At 39.3% G+C, this 26,698-nt stretch overlaps 1 protein-coding gene across 1 annotated transcript in view; it reads left to right on the top strand.

The window, feature by feature from the left end:
* LOC128648366 (receptor-type tyrosine-protein phosphatase alpha) overlaps nt 1-9,918 on the top strand; it is a 152,000-nt gene extending 142,082 nt beyond the window's left edge. The window contains exon 16 of the mRNA XM_053700965.1: nt 7,045-9,918. Coding sequence (XP_053556940.1) covers nt 7,045-7,119 — 75 coding nt within the window. The 3' untranslated portion in view covers nt 7,120-9,918. The remainder of the gene's footprint in view (nt 1-7,044) is intronic.
* Nucleotides 9,919-26,698: the final 16,780 nt, after the last annotated feature.

Here is a 26,698-nt window from a genome sequence, read left to right as displayed (position 1 = left end):
CTCTCTGTTTTGCTGTGCGTATACCCCGTGTGCTGTGCGTATACCCTGTGTGCTGTGCTTATACCCCGTGTGCTGTGCGTATACCCCATGTGCTGTGCGTAGACCCCATGTGCTGTGCGTATACCCCGTGTGCTGTGCGTATACCCCGTGTGCTGTGCGTATACCCCGTGTGCTTTGTGCGTATACCCTGTGTGCTGTGCGTTTACCCCGTGTGCTGTGCAAATACCTTGTGTGCTGTGCGTAAACCCTGTGTGCTTTGCATATTTCTCGTGTGCTGTGCGTATACCCTGTGTGCTGTGCGTATTCCCTGTGTGCTGTGCGTATTCCCTGTGTGCTGTGCGTATTCCCTGTGTGCTGTGCGTAAACCCTGTGTGCTGTGCGTTTACCCCGTGTGCTGTGCGTTTACCCCGTGTGCTGTGCGTATACCGTGTGCTGTGCATCTACCCTGTGTGCTGTGCGTATACCCTGTGTGCTGTGCATATACCCTGTGTGCTGTGCGTTACCCCGAGTGCTGTGCATATACCTTGTGTGCTGTGCGAATACCGTGTGCTGTGCATCTACCCTGTGTGCTGTGCGTATACCTTGTGTGCTGTGCGTATACCATGTGCTGTGCATCTACCCTGTGTGCTGTGTGTATACCCTGTGTGCTGTGAGTATACCATGTGCTGTGCATCTACCCTGTGTGCTGTGCGTATACCCTGTGTGCTGTGCGTATACCATGTGCTGTGCATCTACCCTGTGTGCTGTGTGTGCTTTGCATATTTCTTGTTTGCTGTGCGTATACCCCGTGTGCTGTGCGTATACCCTGTGTGCTGTGCGTTTACCCCGTGTGCTGTGCATATACCTTGTGTGCTGTGCGTATACCGTGTGCTGTGCATCTACCCTGTGTGCTGTGTGTATACCCTGTGTGCTGTGCGTATACCCTGTGAGCTGTGCGTATACCCTGTGTGCTGTGCGTATACCCTGTGTGCTGTGCATATACCCTGTGTGCTGTGTGTTTACCCTGTGTGCTGTGCGTATACCCTGTGTGCTGTGTGTTTACCCTGTGTGCTGTGCGTATACCCTGTGTGCTGTGCGTATACCCTGTGTGCTGTGCGTATACCCGGTGTACTGTGTATATACCCCATGTGGTGTGCGTATACACTGTGTGTTGTGCATATACCCTGTGTGCTGTGCGTATACCCGGTGTACTGTGTATATATTCCATGTGGTGTGCATATACCCTGTGTGCTGTGCATATACCCTGTGCGTATACCCGGTGTACTGTGTATATACCCCATGTGGTGTGCGTATACACTGTGTGTTGTGCGTATACCCTTTGTGCTGTGCGTTTCAAATAAAGTTAATCCAGCCTTGGCAGATTTCATAAAATGACCTTTATTGAAGTGTGGACCATGGTACAATAAAGGTCATTTTATGAAATCTGCCAAGGCTGGAGTACCTTTTTTCAAGATTTGCTGATACGGAGGGGTGGCTGACTCCTTAGTCCTGTGCCTGATTGCTTTGGTTGCTGTTCCCCATCTCTCTGTTTTGCTGTGTGTATACCCCGTGTGCTGTGCCTATACCCAGTGTGCTGTGTGTATACCTTGTGTGCTGTGCGTATACCCCGTGTGCTGTGCGTATACCCCGTGTGCTGTGCGTATACCCCGTGTGCTGTGCATTTACCTTGTGTGCTGTGCGAATACCTCGTGTGCTGTGCGAATACCTTGTGTGCTGTGCGAATACCTTGTGTGCTGTGCGTATACCTCGTGTGCTGTGCGTATACCCCATGTGCTGTGTGTATATAACCCTTGTGCTGTGCGTATACCTCGTGTGCTGTGCGTATACCCCATGTGCTGTGCGTATATAACCCTTGTGCTGTGCGTATATAACCCGTGTGCTGTGCGTATATACCCCGTGTGCTGTGCGTATACCCTGTGTGCTGTGCTGGCACTCTGTGTACACCCCACATATACCTTGTGTGTAGTGTGTATATCCTGTGTACAAATACCCTGTGTACAGTTCATATACCCTATGTGATGTGCGTATAATCTGTGTACACCCTACTTACACCCCACTGGCACTTTGTGTACACCAGATATATACCCTGTGTGATGTGCGTATACTCAGTGTACACCCTGCTGGTGCACTGTGTGCAGTTCATATACCCTGTGTGATGTGCATATACTCTGTTTACACCCTGCTTACACCTCACTGGCCCTTTGTGTACACCCACACATATAGAGGCCATTTTCTTGCACGAGGGAAGGGGGCGGCATTACACACTCACTTAAGTGTGTAATGATACATATGTTACAAAAATAAAAAATCCACTACCAGGTAAAGCCCTATCCTAAAACAACTAAAGTGCCCTAAAAAAAGCCCCCCTAAAAAACTATACTAAAATAACTCCACAGATAAAAAAAAAACCTATCTATTAAAAAAACTTAATCTAAAAATCACATCTGAAAGGGCATTTGTCTGGCAGTGTCCTGGTTCAAGTGATTGTAGCTGTTTTGTAAAAGTGATTATAGCTCTTTACAACCCCCAAAAAAAAAACTAAGGCTAAACACCAAAGGTAATACTCACCACCTTTGGGGGGCAGAGGCGGATCCATGGTGGAGGTTGGTCCCCGGTCCTCTTCTGATCTTCAACCCGACCTTCTCCATAGTGTTACTGCAGCACACTGAAGATTGAATGCAAGGTTCCCCCTTACATAGAGGTGCCCTTGCATTTCTATTGGCTGATTTTTTTTTATTCAAATTCAAATCAGCAAATAGAAAAAGCTTTCATTCAATTGGCTGATTTGGAATTCCTAAGGTTGTATCTACAGATACTATCAATAAGGAAATGGTGGTTGCTTCTTTTGTCCAGCTCCTAAGAATTCTACTGAGCAACTTCTTCACATCTGGATGTTGTAAGAGCTCTCAAATATTATGTGGAAACCATAAATGATTTCAAACTTTCTTTTTTTTTCCACACAGAAAGCTATTGCTGCTTGGCTTAAAGCCTTAATTCAGAAGGCATATTTGTTTGTGGGGAAGGCTCCCCCTGAGTGCATTACATTCTATTAAAGCAATTGGCACTTCTTGGCCCTTCGTAATAAGGCTTCTATTAATCAGTTTTGCAAGGCAGGGTCTTCTCTTACACACATTAGTATGTCTGCTTTTGGCAAGAAAGTCATGTGGGTCGTAGTACTTGATTATTAATGTACCTGCAATGCTTAGGTATAGATTTTATACAGCCAAAAAGCTGTATAAAATCTCACAAGCCCAGAAAACTTTATAAAATCTCACAAACCCAGAGAGCTTTATAGAATCTCACAAGCCCAGGTAGCTTTATAGAATCTCACAAACCCAGAGAGCTTTATAGAGTCTCACAAGCCCAGAGAGCTTTATAGAGTCACACAAGCCCAGAGAGCTTTATAGAGTCACACAAGCCCAGATAGCTTTATAGAATCTCACAAGCCCAGAGAGCTTTATAGAATCTCACAAGCCCAGAGAGCTTTATAGAATCTCACAAACCCAGAGAACTTTATAGAATCTCACAAGCCCAGAGAGCTTTATAGAATCTCACAAGCCCAGAGAGCTTTATAGAATCTCACAAGCCCAGAGAGCTTTATAGAATCTCACAAACCCAGAGAGCTTTATAGAATCTCACAAACCCAGAGAGCTTTATAGAGTCTCACAAACCCAGAGAGCTTTATAGAGTCTCACAAGCCCAGAGAGCTTTATAGAATCTCACAAGCCCTGAGAGCTTTATAGAATCTCACAAACCCAGAGAACTTTATAGAATCTCACAAGCCCAGAGAGCTTTATAGAATCTCACAAGCCCTGAGAGCTTAATAGAATCTCACAAACCCAGAGAGCTTTATAGAATCTCACAAACCCAGAGAGCTTTATAGAATCTCACACGCCCAAAGAGCTTTATAGAATCTCACAAGCCCAGAGAGCTTTATAGAATCTCACAAGCCCAGAGAGCTTTATAGAATCTCACAAGCCCAGAGAGCTTTATAGAATCTCACAAGCCCAGAGAGCTTTATTGTCATGATCCGGTGAAAATGCGCTCAGGACACAGACCCTTGGGGCAGTGGTAGGGATTTGGAGACACCGACCCCTGACCCGGGGAAGAGTATCCTGGACGTGGATAGATGATATTCTGTGATTCATAGTTGCTAGAAGTTATTGTAGAATAAATGGAAAGTGCAATATTTGTATACAATATATTCTGACTTCACTGTGACTTATAGTTAGTTAATAGGAGTAGCTGCAGGATTCAATGAGAGAAAAATATAGCAATGTGGAATGTTCAGGCTTCAGAGTAAACTGGTAAAAGATTGGCACTTAGATGCAAACTAAGGTTTGTTGCAGTTTTACAGTACATAATATTATATAGAGCTGTATGTCAGTAATAATCAGAGCAGCACAGGTGATTGTCAAGTTGCAAGTTTAAAGGCATCAATTACTGTTTGTGCATATATTGGAGAATCACATGAAAGATTTTAACTGAACACATAGATGCAGAGTTCTGAATATGTTAACATATTTGTAGAAGGATATTTCAGCTATGACAATAGGTAGTAGAAAAGGCTGTAGCTTGAATAAGTTGGTAAATTCATGCAGGAAACAGTCATAGACCGCTGTTGTTCAGATCACAACTTCAAAGTTAATACATAGCACATTAGGCCTGAGAAGTCTTAAAAAGAGGCTGAGAGATTCAGGTGCATGAATGATTAATCAGGCAGGCAAGCTGAAAGCTGAATACAAATACTGCCCAAACCAGCTTGATTTGTCAGAAGCAGGGAAGGCAGTCTTAAAGGGACAGTGATGTTAGGCTGAGATATGTTACAGAACCCCCTCCTTAAAGGCGACCTCCGGGCGCCCAACGCAATCCAAATGGAGAGAGAACAAAAATTATATGGAGAACCGGTAGTAGATTTATGGAAGTAGTGAGTCCAATCCGAAATCAAGAAAGGAGGGTTGGAGATCTCTTGAAAAAGTAAAATAACAAAGCAAAGGCCATGGAATTCAGGTATCAAAAGATCTTGAAAATGATAAGAGCAAAACTTGAAGTCATCTTTCTTGTAGTTATCGTGAGAATGCATGAATGTAACATACAATGAGCTTCCTACCACAGAATCATCCTGAGGGTTGATAGGCAGATGTTCTTCATGATAGATGGCCATGTACACAGCCAATGAAAAGGCACCCAGTCCTAGACATATGAATAGGCTTTCCTCAACTTCAGAAATAGAGATGCAGTATTCTGGATTGATAACCAGATTTAACCACCTTTGGGTCAGAGATTTGAGTATCCTCAGAATTAACCTCTTGGCTGAGGATTAGATATACTCCAAAAGAAAAAGCTATAGCCACTTCTAACCCAATAGCAGGACTTTCTTTAAAGTAGGAGATATGAGTGTAGAGTGCAAGATTTGACCAGTTCTTGCCTTCTTCTGGTTCAATATGAAATGTCTCCTTACTGGATTCAGAATCAAGAGTGTTCTCACTAGGAACAGGTATATGAATGCCCACACCAGGGCAAGGTTCAGGAATACCCACATCTGGGCAAGGTTCAGGAATAGCCTCAGTAGGATCAGGTGACGGAATGCCCACACCAGGGCAAGGTTCAGGAATACCCACATATGGGCAAGGTTCAGGAATATCCTCAGTAGGATCAGGTGAAGGAATGTCCATGCCAGGGCAAGGTTCAGAAGTACCCACATCTGGGTAAGCTGCTCCTTCAACAAATGATACCAAGAGAATTAAATAATTAGAGTAAAGTAAATTAGAAAGTTGTTTAAAATTGTATTCTATTTGAATTCTGAAAGAAAAAAATTGGGTTTCATGTCCCTTTAAGGTGCATCAAAAATCGTATCAAAATTGTTAACCAAAAATTGGATGTTATTTAAAAAATGTAAAACTTGTATGTAAATTACACAGGAATAAATCGTATTAAATATACACAGCGTAAATCATAATGTAAGTAAACTATGGAGCGAAGGGTCCCCTTCCAGCGAGCTCCATTACTTTATACAGGAGCCATCTTGCCAATAACCGATTTATTCAGGTCCGAATGCACCTGTTTCTTAAGACCACTGCTCCTTTACTCCTCCGCTACCTATGAGGCAACGGACAGCAATAAGCCCGATCGGATACGATCGGGTTGATTGACACCCCCCTGCTAGTGGCGGATTGGCCGTGAATGTGCAGGGGACGGTATTGCACAAGCATTTCACGAGAAATGTTTGTGCAATGATAGATGCTGACAGCTTAGCGATGTGTGGCAGACATGATACACTACAGCGGATCATGTCCTTCTGCATATTAGTAAATCGGCCACCATGGGGCTTATTTATCAATGTCTGGTGGACATGATACGCTGTAGCGCATTGAACTGTTTGTGCAATGCCGCCCCCTGCAGATTTGCAGCCAGTCGGCCGCTAGCAAGGCATGTCAATCAACTTCATCATATTCGATTGGGTGATTGATGTCCGCTGCCTCAGAGGCGGCGGACAAGTTATGGAGCGGCAGTCTTAAGGCCTCTGCTTCTTAACTCCTGTTTCCAGCGAGCCTAAAGGCTCATGTATAAATAGGGGTATTTGGCCCCATTCGGGCCATGATAAATCGGCCCCTATGTCTTAAGATGTGGACATTTAGGTAATCAGTGCCCTTATAACAATAGTATTAAATTATTTAACACTGACAGTTTGTTAGAACAATGTGAAAGGTTTTGCAAATCAAGAACAGTTCAGGCATACACCCCTTGAAAATTTAGATGGAATTCATACTTCTGGTCTGTTTTGCCAATGTGCTCAGATGTGAGCTCTCACTGTGCAGCATGTTGCAGGGTCAGTTTAATGTCACTATACAAAAGCACTCTAAACATTTCTTTATGGAGTAGGACAAACACTTATTTTATAGCTAATTTAAAGGGAAATTTGGCAAAATAAATAATACATGTAGATTGCAGTGTTGAGCTATTTTCCTTAATTAACAGAGATTTCATGTCCCTTTTATTGACAATCACCAGTACAATAAGCGCTCATTGTGTGTTCTATTGCAGGAGCAGTACTCATTCTGCTATACGCTCGCTCACAGCTATCTGGATTCATTTGAAACCTACGGAAACTTTAAATAACGTCAGAGTCCGGCGCAGTAACAATGTATGTTGTATTGTTTCTTCACAAAACCAGCGGTGATGGACATCGGCATCTGTGTAAAGGGGATAAATAAATCTGTCTCTTCTGTCCCTGCCTGTGTCTTACAAATACTGCAGCCATAGGCATGCTGCATCACTTTCAAGTGTTTAAACATTTGGGTATTATGGCCCTTGAAGTTAAAAAAACAAAACAACGTAAAAGTAAAAATAAGTTGTTGTTTTTTGGATATATTGGGGCTTATTTATCAACACTGGGGACTGTAAGTGAAAATTATATTGATAGTTTGAAGCGTATAAATAATTTTTCTCCAGTTTTATTGGCAATGTGTGTAGTGTGTGTAAAAGGGATATAATACCCATAGGCAAATCACTTGAAAATGATGCTGTATAAAGCTGACAGGAAAATATCACCTGAAAATCTCTATGTAAAAAAGGAAAATATTTTACCTCAAAATGTGTTTAGCTCATAGAGTAAGTGTTGTGTGAACAGTAATACATCAGCTGCTGACCAGCTGTAAGTTGAAAAAAAATAGCCAATCAGCATTAGCAGTGCTGAAGTCATGTTTTGCATTGCTGTGATATTTCATAGTAAACTTCCTTAAACTGAATAAAAAAATAAAATGACTGTGCCTGCACATGTCTGATGCACACTCCCTTGCAAGTCTTGGGACTAGTATCCTGATTGGCTGCTTAGTCTCTTTACAATGGGGTGTGACTATGGACATTATGAGGTAAAATATCTTTCTTTTTTACATAGAGATGCTCAGGTGATATTTTTGAGTCATCTTTTTACAGCTATGCTACATCACTTTCATGTGCTTCAACATTTGGGTATAATGTCCCTTTAAAGATAAACTAGCTTCTGCATTGAAGTTGCTGTTGTCTCACTGGTAAAGTAAGCGGTAACATTGTAAAAAGATATAAATTGAACTGATGTAAATTAGTATCGTTTTCCAATTACAAATGATAAACTCACTGCTACTTTTATATCACACCTTTATAACCTCACATAAAATAGTGTCATTTTCTTCTTGACAGAAACAGCTCATAAACCAGATGTTAAAGCTGCATTCTTTACTGCTTTAAAGCCGAAATACATTTTATTTCAATAACGCGTTTCACCTATGTTTAAATAATGAGAGAAGTGAAGCACAATCGATAGCGCAGGGTCTATTTCAATGTATAAATTAAATATTTAACTTCACTGAATATTGCCATCAAAATCAGATGATATTAATAAAAACGCTTTATGCTCATATACATCATATATTATTTTACAAGATGATTTATATGTAATTGTGAAATGAAAGGAAGAGAGGCCTTATTACTTGTACACATAGTGCATTTTAAATACAGGATAATTAAGCCATATTTAAAAGGGGCATCACTGATATCTTTAAATTGCTGCATCTAAAGGGCATTTTATACATTAAGGTTTATTCATTTTGCAAGTTAAGTTTTCCTGTCTTGTATAAAGCTGTGTTTGTGTTTATGAGTGTGCAAGTTTGTCTCTGTGTAGGGCGGTAAAGAGCAGCACTTATCCGTTATTGAGAAATACAGTATATCGCTAGGGGTCAGTTGCGCACAAACATTTATTTCCACAATTAAGTAGAACTTGCTAAGTCGCTTCTTCTTCATGATAGAAAACATATGAGTTTAAGTATTTCAGATCACATCAGAGCTTTACAATGCAGAATCTGCCTAAAAGCAGACCACAAGTAAGAATGTGAGTCATTGTGCACCTCATTTGCATGTCTTACCCAGAATCCTTTGCTGCATTGGAAACAATGTATCTAAAGGTCTTCTGTGGGAAAAAACAAGCCTTCTGATTTATCTAGATTTGTTAATGGGCTACACAATGAGCTATTCTCTCTCTATAGAATGTGTGAAATATTTTATTTTACATGTGTTTTATTTTACATTTGTCTGCATATATTTAAAGGGACAGTCTAGTCAAAATTAAACTTTCATGATTAAGATAGGGCATGCAATTTTAAACAACTTTCCAATTTACTTCTATTATCTAAATTGCTCAATTCTTTAGATATTCTTTGTTGAAGCAATGCACATGAGTGAGCCAATCACACAAGGCCTCTATGTGCAGCAACCAATCAGCAGCTACTGAGCATATCTAGATATGCTTTTCAGCAAGTGATATCAAGAGAATGAAGCAAATTAGAAAGTTGTTTAAAATGACATGCTCTTTCTAAATCACGAAAGAAAAAAATTGGGTTTCATGTCCCTTTAAGCCTTAACACTTCAGGTCTCCTAAAGCACTACATTTTCCAGCTCCTTTATGTGCTAGCGGGCTACACGTAACTCACCACTTGTAATATGATTGATAATATCGCACCTTGCACTGTTTATTAAAAGTATAGAGTGTGCTATAATATGTCTGCCGCGCTAAGATTCTCTGGTAAATTTTAGTGCCACAATATGGATAGAGAACCCTTCGCTATAGATATCACTCCACTTGTAATCTGGGCCGAAATGTTTAAAAATAAGAAAAAAAATAAGTCCAAATCTAGCTAAAATGAGCTTTATTAGACTTCTGGCGCAATGTGCCACATTTAGTAGTAAGACAAAGGCTAATAAATTTATACGTAATGCGTCCAACAGACTCAGAGGTATTTAGTTCCACATGTCAGTAAACAATAAACCTTCATTTTACTTATATATAATCTTATTCTTTATTGTGATTTGTTCTTTATGCTGAATTTCCATTTGTCATTATTTGCCTGAATATAAATTGTACAACTAAATAAATACTTTATTGAATTGTTTCATTACTGAACATTTTTTCCTAATGTGAAATGTATCTGACCCCAAAACATGCTACAGTGATGTGTTAGATTAGAGCACAACCTGTTTACATTGGTCACTGTGATGTCAGACTACAGCCTGAGGAAGATCAGACCAACCACATTCTTTTTGTATGGTCCACAAGCTAAACATGAACAAGAACAAAGAATAATATTGAAATTAATAATAGTGAAATTCAAATGTCTCTGTCCATAAACGTTATTGTAATACAGCCACTCTTATTGGTTTATGTATTGCCCCGACTGCTCTTCTGTTAGAATGGCAGAAACAGATACGTATGTGGCGCTCCCAGCCCTGACACCAGGGGCGCGATCCGATATAGATCGTAGTTTGCGGCGCAAGCGAGGGAACCTCCGCCGCCCATAGTTTCAGCTCGCAACTCGAGCTATCACATATACGGCACCGTCAGATGCTAAAGTGCCGTAAGTCTGACAAACCAGTGATGTTCATAAATCTGCGTAAGTACAAATTTCTGGAGTCGCCAGTGACTTAAGGCACTTTAGAAACTGCCGGCGCCTACAAAACCTCACTAAGTTATAAAATCACCCGTACTGTCTAACACGCCTCCCAAACATAGACCTACACGTCTAACCCTCTATCCGCTATCCCCCCTCACTCTCCTAATAATAAAAAATGTATTAACCCCTAAACCACCGCTCCCGGACCCCGCCGCACCAAATAAAGTTATTAACCCCTTAACCGCCGCTCCCGGACCCCGCCGCCACCTACATTAACTACCCCCTAATGTGAGCACTTACCCCGCCGCCACCTACATTAACTACCCCCTAATGTGAGCTCCTACCCCGCCGCCACCTACATTAACTACCCCCTAATGTGAGCTCCTACCCCGCTGCCAGCTATATTAAAATTATTAACCCCTAATTTAATCCCCCTACACCGCTGCCAGCTATATTAAATTAATTAACCCCTAATTTAATCCCCCTACACCGCCGCCACCTATATTAGATTAATTAACCCCTAATCTAATCCCCCTATACCGCCGCAACCTATATTAAATTAATTAACCCCTAATCTAATCCCCCTATACCGCCGCCACCTATATTTAATTAACCCCTAATCTAATCCCCCTACACAGCCGCCACCTATATTAAATTAATTAACCCCTAAAATACTAAACTATCCCTACCACTAAACCTAAGTCTAAGCCTACAAATAGCCCTGAAAAGGGCTTTTTGTGTGGCATTACCCCAAAGTAAACAGCTCTATTGCCAGCCCTTAAAAGGGCTTTTTGCGGGGCTTTGCCCCAAAGTAACCAGCTCTTTAACCAGCCCTTAAAAGGGCTTTTGGCGAGGCATTGTCACAAAGAAATCAGCTCTTTTGCCTATAATCTAAATCCCCCTATACCGCCGCCACCTATAATAAATAGATTAACATCCTAATCTGACCCCCCTACACTGCCGCCACCTATATTAAATAGATTAACCCCTAATCTGACCCCCCTATACCGCCGCAACCTATATTAACTATATTAACCCTAATTATATTAGGGTTAATATAGTTATTATATTATATATATTAACTATATTAACCCTAATTATATTAGGGTTAATATAGTTAATATAGTTAGTAATTATATATATATTAAGTATAATAACCATATCTAACTCTAACACCCCTAACTAAATTCTTATTAAAATAAATCTAATTAATATTAATATTATTAATTAAAATATTCCTATTTAAATCTAAATACTTACCTATAAAATAAACCCTAAGATAGCTACAATGAAATTAATAATTACATTGTAGCTATTTTAGGGTTTATATTTATTTTACAGGTAACTTGGTATTTATTTTAACTAGGTACAATAGCTATTAAATAGTTAATAACTATTTAATAGCTACCTTGTTAAAATAATTACCAATTTACCTGTAAAATAAATCCTAACCTAAGTTACAAATATACCTACACTATCAATAAATTAAATAAACTACAAATATCTAAACTAAAATACAATTAAGTAAACTAAACTAAATTACAAAAAATAAAAAAAGATTACAAGAATTTTAAGCTAATTACACCTATTCTAAGCCCCCTAATAAAATAACAAAGCCCCCCCAAATAAAAAAAATCTCCCTACCCTAAACTAAATTACAAAAGTTAACAGCTCTATTACCAGCCCTTAAAAGGGCTTTTTGCGGGGCATGCCCCAAAGAAATCAGCTCTTTTGCCTTTAAAAAAAACACAATACCACCCCCCAACATTACAACCCACCACCCACATACCCCTACTCTAAACCCATCCAAACCCCCCTTAAAAAAACCTAACACTAAGCCCCAGAAGATCTCCCTACCTTGAGTTGACTTCACCCAGCCGGGCTGAACTCTTCATCCTATCCGGGCGATGTCTTCATCCAAGTGGCAAAGAAGAAGTCTTCCATCCGGCGATGTCTTCATCCAAGCGGCAAAGAAGAGGTCCTCCATCGGGGCAAAGTTTTCTTCCAAGCGGCATCTTCAATCTTCTTTCTGCAGCCCTCCGACGCGGAACATCCATCCGGCCCGACGACTGAACGACGAATGAAGTTTCCTTTAAATGACGTCATCCAAGATGGCGTCCGTCGAGGATTCTATCAGCCAATCGGAATTAAGGTAAGAAAATCTGATTGGCTGATTCAATCAGCCAATCAGATTCAAGTTCAATCCAATTGGCTGATCCAATCAGCCAATCAGATTGAGCTCGCATTCTATTGGCTGATCGCAACAGCCAATAGAATGCAAGCTCAATGTGATTGGCTGATTCAATCAGCCAATCAGATTTTCTTACCTTAATTCCGATTGGCTGATAGAATCCTATCAGCCAATCGGAATTTGATGGACGCCATCTTGGATGACGTCATTTAAAGGAAACTTCATTCGTCGTTCAGTCATCGGGCCAGATGGATGTTCCACGTCGGAGGGCTGAAGAAAGAAGATTGAAGATGCCGCTTGGAAGAAAACTTCGCCCCGATGGAGGACCTCTTCTTTGCCGCTTGGATGAAGACATCGCCGGATGGAAAACTTCTTCTTTGCCGCTTGGATGAAGACATCGCGCGGATAGGATGAAGAGTTTGGCCCGGCTGGGTGAAGACAACTCAAGGTAGGGAGATCTTCTGGGGCTTAGTGTTAGGTTTTTTTAAGGGGGGTTTGGGTGGGTTTAGAGTAGGGGTATGTGGGTGGTGGGTTGTAATGTTGGGGGGTGGTATTGTGTGTTTTTTTACAGGCAAAAGAGCTGATTTCTTTGGGGCATGCCCCGCAAAAAGCCCTTTTAAGGGCTGGTAATAGAGCTGTTAACTTTTGTAATTTAGTTTAGGGTAGTGAAAAAAAAATTATTTGGGGGGGCTTTGTTATTTTATTAGGTGTAATTAGCTTAAAATTCTTGTAATCTTTTTTTATTTTTTGTAATTTAGTGTTTTTTTTTTTTTTTGTAATTTAGTTTAGTTTATTTAATGGTATTTTATTTTAGATATTTGTAGTTTATTTAATTTATTGATAGTGTAGGTATATTTGTAACTAAGGTTAGGATTTATTTTACAGGTAAATTGGTAATTATTTTAACAAGGTAGCTATTAAATAGTTATTAACTATTTAATAGCTATTGTACCTAGTTAAAATAAATACCAAGTTACCTGTTAAATAAATATAAACCCTAAAATAGCTACAATGTAATTATTAATTACATTGTAGCTATCTTAGGGTTTATTTTATAGGTAATTATTTAGATTTAAATAGGAATATTTTAGTTAATATTAATTAGATTTATTTTAATAAGAATTTAGTTAGGGGTGTTAGAGTTAGATAGTGTTATTATACTTAATATATATAATATAATAATGATATTAACTATATTAACCCTAATATAATTAGGGTTAATATAGTTAATATATATAATATAATAACTATATTAACTATATTAACCCTAATATAATTAGGGTTAATATAGTTAATATAGCTGGCGGCGGTGTAGGGGGATTAGATTAGGGGTTAATCTATTTAATATAGGTGGCGGCGGTGTAGGGGGATTAGATTAGGGGGTAATACATTTATTATAGGTGGCGGCGGTATAGGGGGATTTAGATTAGATGCAAAAGAGCCGATTACTTTGTGACAATGCCCCGCAAAAAGCCCTTTTAAGGGCTGGCAATAGAGCTGTTACTTTGGGGCAATGTCACGCAAAAGGCCCTTTTAAGGGCTGGTAATAGAGGTGATTACTTTAGGGGGATTAGATTAGGGGTTAATGTATTTAATATAGCTGGCGGCGGTGTAGGGGGATTAGATTAGGGGTTAATAATTTAATGTAGCTGGCGGCGGGGTAGGGGGATTAGATTAGGGGTTAATAATTTAATATAGCTGGCGGCGGGGTAGGGGGATTAGATTAGGGGTTAATAATTTTAATATAGCTGGCGACGGGGTAGGAGCTCACATTAGGGGGTATGTAATGTAGATGGCGGCGGTGTAAGGGGCTCACATTAGGGGTTATGTAATGTAGGTGGCGACGGTGTAGGGGGATCACAGGGGGTTAAACATTTAATGTAGGTGGCGGCGGGGTCCAGGAGCGGCAGTTTAGGGGTTAAATACTTTATTAGGGATTGCGGTGGGGGATCGCGGTTGACAGGTAGATAGACATTGCGCATGCGTTAGGTGTTAGGTTTTATTTAGCAGGTAGTTTAGGGAGTTACGGGGCTCCAATAGACAGCGTAAGGCTTACTACGGCTGCATTTTGTGGCGAGGTGAAAATGGAGTAAGATCTCTCCATTTTCGCCACGTAAGTCCTTACGCTGCATATTGGATACCAAACTGCACGGGTTTGGTATACCTGTCTATGGCCCAAAAAACTACGGGCGAAGGCAGAAATATACGAACGTAACTTCTAGGTTATGCCGTATATAGGATACCAAACCCGCACAAAATTCGGTGTCGCCGGCTTCTGCGGGCGACGCTGCATATCGGATCGGGCCCCAGATTCCCAACTGAAAGGAAAGTAACGTCAGACAAGCTGGAAAGTTTAAATTGAATCTCATCACAGCAGAATTTCATCACAGAATTAAAAAAAAGAAACAAGGATGAAACTAAAGTAAGTTTCCAAGTGACTCATTTCTTTGACAGTTATTTTTAATGTCCTCAATAAAAATGAGCAGGGCCTGGGCTTGTGTAAGGCAGTATAGGCAGCCTCCTTAGCAGGGGGGGCACCGAGAGCGGTGCCGACTTCCGAGGTGGATCATCTGCCTGAACTGCCCTGAAGCGTGATGAGACAGTGAGGGACTTAAAATGTTATGTGTTTTTTGTTATCTCCTGGCTGGCTGTAAGTTACTTACTTCCTATCCTACATGATCATGGCTTATTATTGGCTTAGATGATGATTACACTGGTCTGGATTTATGTATGCCTAAGCCTACTGACTGAGAGGGAAATCGTGCGGGATGCCTGTCGTGCCGCCATGTGACTCACACTGCACAGTACCACTCTATAATGCCCACACAACTGGTACTGAAGGGTGAAGTACTCAGGTAGGAATGGTGCGGGGGCCTTTGAGAGCAGCCGGTAGGGGTCTGGGCAGGCGCCAGACAGGGCAGAAAATATGCATGGTCGGTGCTCATGGTGAACAGTCAGTGTATTGTGTTGTACCTTGTGACTTGAAGAGACCCATACTTGTCTACAGAAGGAAACACTCGCAGCCAGGGAAGCGCTCAGACACAACAGCGTGTCAAATCCAGTCACGTGACGCTCTTCACGTAGTGTACACACCCTCTTGCTTGACGTCCGTGATGACGTATCAGTATTCACTCATCTGCTCCGGTGCAAAGGAAAAAGGAGCGCTCCATCCACGCCCACCAAAGAAACACTGTAGCAGCAAAGTCCAGCGCACCCGGCAGCAATGAGACTCAACAAATAAATATGCCAAGAAGTATACCTGTTTATTTAGAACATGTTGATCAAAGGGCTAAAACAAGCCAAATATGCCAAATGGCAAAATACTCCAACACGTAAGAAAAAGACAGCATATGACAGGCAGCAGGTTGGGGAAAGAAAAATTAGGTCAGACGCGTTTCCTTATGTTGTTACATAGTAATCCTCAGTGACCATGTTTGTTTCCCACAATTCAATGCCTTAAATACACACCTGTAGTGCAATCACAGCACTGAAAGGACTAATTAGTGTATAGCCAATAATAAAGGAAAAATAAGAATGTGGGCAAAACAGATCATTGTGGTTACAACGCATCAACGTAAAATATATATATGTGTTTACAAAATATTTGATAACCAAATACATACAATAAATTAGGCACTATAAATATACACAAAGTAAGTATAATAGATGAAAATGTAAAATAGTTATACAGACGTAATTTCACAAAAAATAGTGCCATATTAGATTCAAAAAAAAAAAAAGAGATATTAGAATTAATGTACAAAAATCAAAAAGCAAAAAACTGAGTGGAGTGAAAATAATAATAATAAAAAGGTACTAAGAAAGTTGTCTACAGAAGGGAATACATTGTCTAAATGAGCAGAGCACCTAAGTATTATGCTGTGAGACATAAGGTTTTCATACAGGCTGGCTGGTCTTATTACTACGTGGTCCTGATGTGAAGCAATATTATTTTGAGCTCTGCTGACAATAGTGGAGTGCACTCAAGATAACAGAGATAACACTTCAAGGAGCTGAGTGTAAGTTTGGCAAGTGGGCTGGCAGTCTACTTCAAGTCTTCAACTTGACAAGAAACTAAAGAAATAGTGTCAGCTTTGGACTGGAAATAAATAAACGGTCCTGAGCTGAATAGGGCTACTTAGTATATGTGAGCAGTGTCCAATCACCAGTCATGTTCATCCCAGGATTATCAGTGAATTGATGATCCAGAGCTGACTTTAACCATGTATTTAACCTATTTTCTTATCCAGTATCCATTCCAGGTGAATAATTGTTTGGACACTTTTGTTTTATCTCTTTGCAGGTGTTAAACACATAATAACATGGAAGCATTTGTGAGAGAATACAATGCACTTTATTATTAGAGCATTTTATTATTGTATTGTTATGTATGACTGTCCATTAGTCCTATATAACAATACAATAATAAAATGCTTCCATCTAATTATGTGTTTTGTTTTATCTCTTTGCAGGGGTTAAAGCAAAATGTCCAAACAACTATTTACCTGGAATGGATACTGGATAAGAAAATAGGTTAAACACATGGTTAAAGTCAGCTCTGGATCAATTCACTGATAATCCTGGGATGAACATGGCTGCTGATTGGACACTGCTCACATTTACTAATTAGCCCTATTTAGCTTAGGGCCGTTGTCAGTCCAAAGCTGACTTTAACTATTTCTTTAACCACAGTGAAGGGCAGCAAGTAATGCCTGATACACTGCTGACAGTAATTTGGCTAGTGATTGACAACTACTTGCATATGATGCTTCTAATTGGCTTAGTGGCCTATTCAGCTCAGCTCCAGTAGCCATATAACAACTATGTGTTTAACCCTACAAATTGGAGCAAGCAAAAGTACATTATAAAAATGTTGATTTGAGTGTTTTTTCATTAAAGCTTAATGTCACTTTAAAATTCTTAAATACAAAAATCTATTTGTATAGGTAATAGGTATGCTGCTGAATTGTGACTCTACAATAATAAAATGCTCTAATAACAAAGTGTATTAAATTCTCTCACAAATGCTTCCATGTAATTATGTGTTTACTTTAACCACTGCAAAGAGATAAAAAAAAGTGTCCAAACAACTATTCACATGGAATGGAAACTGCTTGGTTGATTAAATTTGCATTTAATTTGGGTTAATGGAAAATATATATATATATTTGGTATGGGGGGGTAGAGGTGTCGTGGTGGGGGATTGGGGCGGGGGTGGGGGGCATGCGTCAGAATGCACCTTCGCCTGTGAAGACAAAAATCCTTGCACCGGCCCTGAAAATGAGTGGAAATTATTAATTTTTTGTCTTATTATAAAAGCACCTACATAATATCCTCATTTTTTTTTTTATCTTGGCTCTCAAAGCCTGAAATATTTATTATCTGGCCTTTTACAGAGAACATTTGCTGAGCCCCGCCCTTGAGGAGCTACTGCATGATGCACCATGTGTTGGATGACTACGGCTATTTTACATTTGCACAATTTGCTTTAGTACAAGGTGATGCTTGTGGTTGAGCTGGTACAACTCTAAGTTAGGGGATAATGAGGTTCCATAAAAATACAGACGCCTGAATATCTCCTAACCATAATGTTGTCTTCAGTAATGCACCTAGATAGGGAGGGGTAGTGTGGTTAGGGTGATGCTTGGGGTTGAGCTGGTACAACTCTAAGTTAGGGGATAATGAGGTTCCATAAAAATACAGACGCCTGAATATCTCCTAACCATAATGTTGTCTTCAGTAATGCACCTAGATATTGAGGGGTAGTGTGGTTATTATTATTATTATACTTTATTTATTAAGCGCCAACGCCAGCGCTGTCCATGGATACAATTCATTTAAATAAAACAATACAAGACTTGTAAGAGACAGGACAAAATTTACAAACACATACAGGAGGGATTGAGGGCCCTATTCCCGTGGGAACTTACAATCTAGAAGGGTGGTTAGGGTGATGCTTGGGGGCAAGGAGTAAAGTACTTTAAATGCTGCTTTGTGGCCACAGGAAGGGTTAATTAGTCAATATATGTGATACTATTAGGAAATGGTTATACAGTGGTGTGTAATACGGAAACCAAAGTGAGTTGCTCTAAGGAAACCATTAGTTATTGAAAGGGAAATGTGTGGTTTTAGTATCTGCCTTGTATATCCTGTGCTCACTCAGCAAGTGAATCTTAGTAACACAGCACTGGAACTGGGTGCAAAAGAGGGCTACAAAGCATTTTATGTATATTGTGTGTGTATATATTGTGTAGTATGTGTGTGTATTGTGTGCATATGTGTATAGTGTAGGAATGTGTCCCTTTATGTGTGTGTAGTAAGTGTATTGTGTGCACGTGTGTATATATTGTGTAGTATGTGTATTGTGTGGGAATGTGTCCATTTACGTGTGTGTATTAAGTGTTTAATGTGTATTGTGTGTGTGTAGTATGTGTATTGTGTGCACATGTGTATATATTGTGTAGTATGTGTATAGTGTGGGAATGTGTACATTTACATGTGTGTATTAAGTGTTTAATGTGTATTGTGTGTGTAGTATGAGTATTGTGTGCATATGTGTATAGTGGGGGAATGTGTCCCTTTATGTGTGTGTAGTAAGTGTGTAAAGTGTATTGTGTGTGTGTAGTATGTGTATTGTGTGCACGTGTGTATATATTTTGTAGTATGTGTATAGTGGGGGGAATGTGTCCCTTTATGTGTGTGTAGTAAGTGTGTAATGTGTATTGTGTGTGTGTAGTATGTGTATTGTGTGCACGTGTGTATATATTTTGTAGTATGTGTATAGTGGGGGGAATGTGTCCCTTTATGTGTGTGTAGTAAGTGTGTAATGTGTATTGTGTGTGTGTAGTATGTGTATTGTGTGCACGTGTGTATATATTGTGTAGTATGTGTATAGTGTGGGAATGTGTCCATTTATGTGTGTGTATTAAGTGTTTAATGTGTATTGTGTGTGTAGTATGAGTATTGTGTGCATATGTGTATAGTGGGGGAATGTGTCCCTTTATGTGTGTGTAGTAAGTGTGTAAAGTGTATTGTGTGTGTGTAGTATGTGTATTGTGTGCACGTGTGTATATATTTTGTAGTATGTGTATAGTGGGGGGAATGTGTCCCTTTATGTGTGTGTAGTAAGTGTGTAAAGTGTATTGTGTGTGTGTAGCATGTGTATTGTGTGCACGTGTGTATATATTTTGTAGTATGTGTATAGTGGGGGGAATGTGTCCCTTTATGTGTGTGTAGTAAGTGTGTAATGTGTATTGTGTGTGTGTAGTATGTGTATTGTGTGCACGTGTGTATATATTGTGTAGTATGTGTATAGTGTGGGAATGTGTCCATTTATGTGTGTGTATTAAGTGTTTAATGTGTATTGTGTGTGTAGTATGAGTATTGTTTGCATGTGTGCATGCTCTTTTAAGGGCAATGCCCATACAAATGTCCTTTTCAGGGCAATGGGGAGCTTAGTTTTTTTAGATATGGTTTTATTTGGGGGGTTGGTTGGGTGGGTTTTACTGTTGGGGGGTGTTTGTATTTTTTTGTACAGGAAAAAGAGCTGATATCTTTGGGGCAATGCCCCGCAAAAGGCCCTTTTAAGGGCTATTGATAGTTCAGTTTAGGCTAGGGTTTTTTTGTTTTTTTTGGAGAGGCTTTTTTATTTTGATAGGGCAATTAGATTAGGCGTACTCCTTTTTTTATTTTTGATACTGTACTTTTTTATTCTTTGTAACTTACTGTTTTTTATTTTTTGTAACTTAGTTGTTATTTTTTTGTAATTTAGTAATTTTTATAGTAGATTTAAATAACTTGAGTAAGGTTAGATTTTTAAATATGTAATATAGTTAATTTCTTAGTTAAATGTAATTTTAGTATAACAGTCAGGGTAGGTTAATTAATAGTTTAATATAGTTTATTTTAATTCTAAAGGTAGGTTTTAATTTATTATATGATAGGGATGAGTTAATATTTAATGTAAAGTTAGCGGGATGTTAGGTTTAGGGGTTAATAGCTTCATTTAGTTTATGGCGATGTGGGGGGCTGGCAGTTTAGGGTTTAATAGGTTTAGTTAGTGGTAGTGATGTGGGAGGCCAGGGGTTTAGGGTTTAATAATTTTATTACAGTTGCGGCGGGGTCCGGGAGCAGCGGGATAGGGATTAATACATGGATTTAGTTGCGGCGGTGTCCGGGAGCGGCGGTATAGGGGTAATACATTTATTTAGTTGTGGTGGGCTCCGGGAGTGGTGGGATAGGGGTTAATATATTTTATGTAGGTGGCGGCGGTGGCAGGGCGGCAGATTAGGGGTGTTTAGACTCGGGGGTTATGTTAGGGTGTTAGGTGTAAACTTTACTGGTTTTCTACCATAGAAATCAATGGGATATCTGGCAGTATCAAACATAAGCTTTCGCTGCTTTCAGACTCCCATTGATTCCTATGTAATCCGCGGCCTCCAGCGTGGCGGATTGAAAACCAGGTATGCTAGGCCGGAATAGTGGAGAGCATACCTGTTAGAAATTTGATAACTTGCAAAAGTTGTCAGATAGTGGCAAATTTGTATTCGGTACATCTGTAATGACGTAAACATCAATCTGTGTCGGATTGAGACCGGTGGATCGTATGTTACGTCACAAATTTAAACTTTTGCCGTATTTGCGGTTGACGGCTTTATAAATAGGTCTCTAGGTGTGTATTATATTAATATGTATATAGCTTGTGTGTATAGTTTGGCTGTGTATTGTGTTCATATGTATGTAGAGTGTGTGTGTATTGTTTGTATGTGTGTATAGATTGTGTTTGTAGTTTGGGTGTGTATTGTGCTCATGTGTGTGTATATATTGTTTGTGTACTATGGACTAGATTACGAGTGGAGCTCTATTTATCGCTTGCGTGCTAACTAGAAGTAGGTTTGTGTGCTCGTCGGGTACCGCACGTAATACAAGTTGAAAGTAAATAGTTTTTGCTCATGTGCTAACCTGACGCCCACAAAATAGCGAAGTAAGAAAATCTGTTTGAACGTATTCCCCATAGACGTTGGGGGAGTGCGAAAAGTGATTAAAAAAAACCCCTATTAATGAGCAAACCCGATTGAATATTCTCATTTGCATTAACGTGACATGAAAATATGAATATTTCACATTCCAATGTTCTTCATATAGAATATATTCTATTTATTCATAAATACATATTTCTGCACATATCTGACTGTATTTTGCTACATTTTATATGTATACCTATATATAGATGATTTTATTACAAGACCAGATACTTTATATTTTGCTTTACTTTCCTTTACTACTTAACTGCAGCTTTTAAAGGAATACAGAGGTAATTTAAAACAGAGAAAAAACTGGCCATACATAACTAGACAATAACAGGGCTAGGTTAGAAACAAAGGTATACAGTGACCAATCAGAGTATCCATAGTAACCATAAACTGACCACTGAGCACATCCTCCTCTTTCTTTTTGCTGCTCAGCTGAAGATTCAATAACAATTCTCTATAATAATAAGTTTTATTTCTATAACTCCTATTTTTTATTGTCACTGATTTTTTTATATATTTTTTCCAAAAAATATTTTCCATAATATTTTTCCCCTTTTCTTTCTTTTTTCTTATTTCTTTTATGCTTGTTTCCCATACCGGTGTTCCCTTTCCCCACCCCCTTTTCCATTTTCAGTTTTTTTCTCTTCAGTCCTTTCTTACGGACTTTCCTTCCCTCAGCAGCCCACTGCTGCTCTCCGCCATTTGCCACCGCTCAATGTCACTTGCCGCCATAGATTTTTATTCACTTACGTTCTCTACTGCTCTCCGCTCTATCTGTGCCTCCTCGGTTAGCCAAATTAATTCATGCTTCCCAGACACAGCACTCAACATCATTTTGCGGACGTTTCTCTTGCTGCGTCATGCTTCCCGACTTCTCCACTCCTCCCTGTTGGTCCCTCACCTCACATCACACAGCAGCAAGCTCTGCAACATTGTGACTAAAACAGTTCTAATTTAGTCACAATTTTATGGTTTATATTTATCCTGTCTTCATCTGTGGTATTTATTATACTCTGCTACCCTCTGGTGACCATTATTACTTATTGCTGGTCATTTTCTGTCAGAGAAATTTAATTTTTATAATAACTTCATTTTATTCTCCTAATTTGGCTTTATTTTTAACTTATTATATTCTATTTTTAAACACCTCTTACAGAACAATCTGTACAAAAAAATATCTTGTTAATGTCACAAATGACAAATGTATTATCAAATAAATCTTCCACCTTTAAAAAAAACTTTAAAAAGAAAAGCGCCTTCTAATGCTATTAAAGTTAGCAAGAAATTAGTGGACAAATCGGAAAAGGAAGAAAAACATCTGCACATAGGGCTAGATTTATCAAAGCTGAGGCAGACAGGGGTCCGTTTAAGCGCCCCTGTACGCCTCAGCTCGCCTGTGACGGGGTAAAATTACCCACAGGCAATCACCATTGCACATGAACACAATTTTGCTCTTGCGTTCAATCCCGCCCCCTGCCCGCGCACAGTCAATCACGCAAGGGCAGAAGCTGTCAATCTCCTCGGTCGGACTAGACCGCAAAGATTAAATTTCGCCACTTTAGAGGTGGTGTGAAGAGGTTAGGGAAGCGGTGGTCTAGTGACCACTGCTTGTTAAATTACAGCGAGCAAGTTCTTGTGAGAACTTGCAGCCATAGGGTTTTGATCAATCGAACTCTTAATCCCTGATGTTCAATGCATCGACAGACCTTCAGGAAACTGCTTCGGTTAGGGGCTATGTTGCTCCAATAGAAGTCAATGGAAGCATGACGTCACTGCCCACGTCGCCAACATCAATACTCGTCTGCATTTTACTGCATAGGGGGGCCTTTTCGAAGTGGGTATAAGCAGTCCAAACAGTGCGCTCACAGAAACAAGAATTAGTTTTCATGTTGGCACACTTGAAATATTGTCGTGGGCACCTAAGTTTAATTACACTAACTAGTTCAGGCAATAACACTTCAAATTTGGGCGTCCATTCCTCCCAGAAGGTTGCCCCCCAAACAAGTAGTATCCCTATGTGTCTCATCAAATTGCAGACAACATACTAAAAGACCGGCTTGATCCCCTGCACCCTACTAGATTGACACCCCTTTAAAGTGCAGTTGACCGGGAATCAATTCTGGTCCGGCGCTGAGTTTCAGGAGTTCGGATAGATCGGAGAGGTTTTACCGGTTCTCCGGCGTTTATCTCATCTCCATTACAAAATATGCATTGTAATGTACAATGTAGATAATTTAAAGTGTTGTAGATATTTTAAAAGCGATTTAATAGTTGCTTGCTATTATTTCAAACATAAATGTATATTTGAAAATAAATGTTTGTTTCAAATAATATTAAGCAACAATTGAATACCTTTTAAGATATCTATAATACTTTAAACAATATGAATTGTACATGAATACAATGCATATTTAAACATTGACCCCTAATCTACCATAACCTAGAACTAACTGTAAAAGCTAAGGCCCTACACAAAAATATTCAATAATTAAATGATGCATTGTTATGTAGAATGCATAATGTTTAAATTCTTGCATAAAAAATTAAAATGTAATTATTGTTGCTTGTTGTGTTTATTTTCTTTCTAATTAAAGACAGTATAATTAATATTATAGGTCTACATAACTGCATGACTGTTATGTAAAAATATAATTAAAGGATACTGACTACTTTAACATATATATATATATATATATATATATATATATATATATATATATATATATATATATAGTATTCAAATAGGATAAGCACTCACTGGACTTCAGCCGTCTGTGCAATAAACAATTTTATTGGTGACGTTTCGGGACAAAAAAACAGTCCCTTCCTCTGACAAACAACAATAAAAAGTACCAAACTTATAAAGGTGAATAAAGCCCTCCCCTGTGTTCAAAAACCAATCAATGTGATCTGCGTGTAAAGACTGGAGAGACAAGTCTCCTGATAGGTTAGAGACCAAAGGTCAAACAAGTTGATAGGATAAAAAACTGTCAATCAAAGTGCATATTCATCTGAATGATTAAAAGTGAACAAAAGTGTGTAAGTGTGTTAAAAAACAAAGTCCTGGGTCAGCAACTAATAAATAGGCATATAAAGACAACCAAGGGTGTCAATCATAATGTTGAGTGAGGCCCGTGTGGCATTGATTTACATCATACAAATAACCAATGGCATTAGTCCACACAAAAGGATCAAGCCCGATCAACCAGTCACACAAACTGTCAGACAAATGGTAAGATGAGTCACAACTCGTCCGGCTCCACCTCCAAAATTGTCCGTATCTCCCAGATTGACTCTGTCAAAAGATTTATGTCGATCAGGATATACCCATCATGCTAGTCATCAACTGTCTATAGGGGTCTCATGTATATCCCCACTGAGTTAAGATCTATCACAACCACATAGAAGGCCGGTCCCAGATGCATAGACTGGACAAAGACTAAAGCGACATCGTCCAGATCAATGGGAGCACACGATCGCTACACTTTCCCATCGGGTCCCCTCCGCCAACGAGCTGCGCCACATTACCATCACAAATAGAAAAAAGAAAATAACCACTATCCTGTCTAAATCTGTGACTGACAAGTGTTTACTATCCAGCGCGCATCACTGGCCAATGGTATGTCGGTGTGGAGCCACACACCACCGGTGCACCAATCATACGCATTGTTGACTAAGTATTGTAGTCACGCGTCTCTAACCAATAGTGTTACAGTGTGGAGCCACACACCCCTGAAGCACCAATCATGATGTATAGCCACAATGCACGCCCATATGTTCGCAAGTAATCTACATACTATGGACGGCACTGTCTAACTCTGTCAGTAAAGAAGATGCTGCTGTAAGAAACACACAGATATCAACACAATTATGTATCAACAAGAACTACTATGTTCTGTTAAAAGAAAAAGAAAAACAAAACCTAGATATTCGTAATATTTAAATGACCACCTATCAAACTAATCATAACTGCTAACAAACTAGGTAGTGTCACAACGACTCTTTAATGTGTAAAACAAACAATGTGTAGTTCCCACATGTAGAACCTAAATCATAGATGTGCGCGCACCAAATATAACCAAACAGCCGTAGGCAATCCCTTATAGCCTAATACATGCAACAAACTGTCTTGGCAACGCCATGTGTAAGTGTCATGGGCCGCAGCCTATCACATTAAGTGTTCCTCATAAATTAGTGATGCGGCAACAAGCCACTATCGGAGTGTAAAACAAACTTAAACATATCAACTCCCTATCATATCATAGTGTAAATAAATTAATCAAAATACATAATTAGTTAGCTCCCATAGTGTCTAGATCAAACCAAGATCCTAGACATTCTAGAGAAAATAATGATAGTGGAAACAAACCACTTATCGGAGTGTGAATAAACTTCATCCTACCAACTCCCTATTGTATCAAAATAAATCTATCAAAATACATAATTGGTTAGCTTCAATAGTGTCTAGATCAAACCAAGATCCTGGACAATCTAGAGAAAATAGTGTTAATATTGGTAGTGGTGTCGCCTATAACTGTTTATGTGTGTAATTCCATGCCCCCACAGCCTGTCACTCTCTAAGCACCAACATGGCTATTTGCTGACCAAGGAACATTGCAAGAATAAAAACAAAACAAACAAAAACAAATTAAAAGCAATGGTATCCTATTGCAATATTAGTATCTTGTTTAAAAAATGTACCCATTGTATATCTTCTTAACATCAGAGTAACATAATGGTAGTGTACAGAGTAATCATCATACTATATTTATTCATATAAGTGAATTGAGGACAAAACCTGTATCAAATAGGTTCACAAAGGCTCGTGGGCTCTCACTGTCATGTGTGGACCATAGACTCTCATTATTAAAGATGGATCAATGAACTCTCATCAAAGATAGCATTGCCATCCTGTGTGGACGTTGAGACCTCTTGGTTGTAATGTCCCCAATTCGAACATCCATCTGGCTTCTTTCTTTAGGAGAATTGTCGCCCTATCGCCTCCTCTGTTCAATTTAGGAACATGGTCAATGATCCGAAATCTCATGTCTGTG

This window comes from Bombina bombina, chromosome 2, assembly GCF_027579735.1.
Source record: "Bombina bombina isolate aBomBom1 chromosome 2, aBomBom1.pri, whole genome shotgun sequence".
Classification (NCBI taxonomy): Eukaryota; Metazoa; Chordata; class Amphibia; order Anura; family Bombinatoridae; genus Bombina; species Bombina bombina.
Note: the sequence above shows the minus strand (reverse complement) of the source record. Positions and strands in the feature narration are given on the sequence as shown.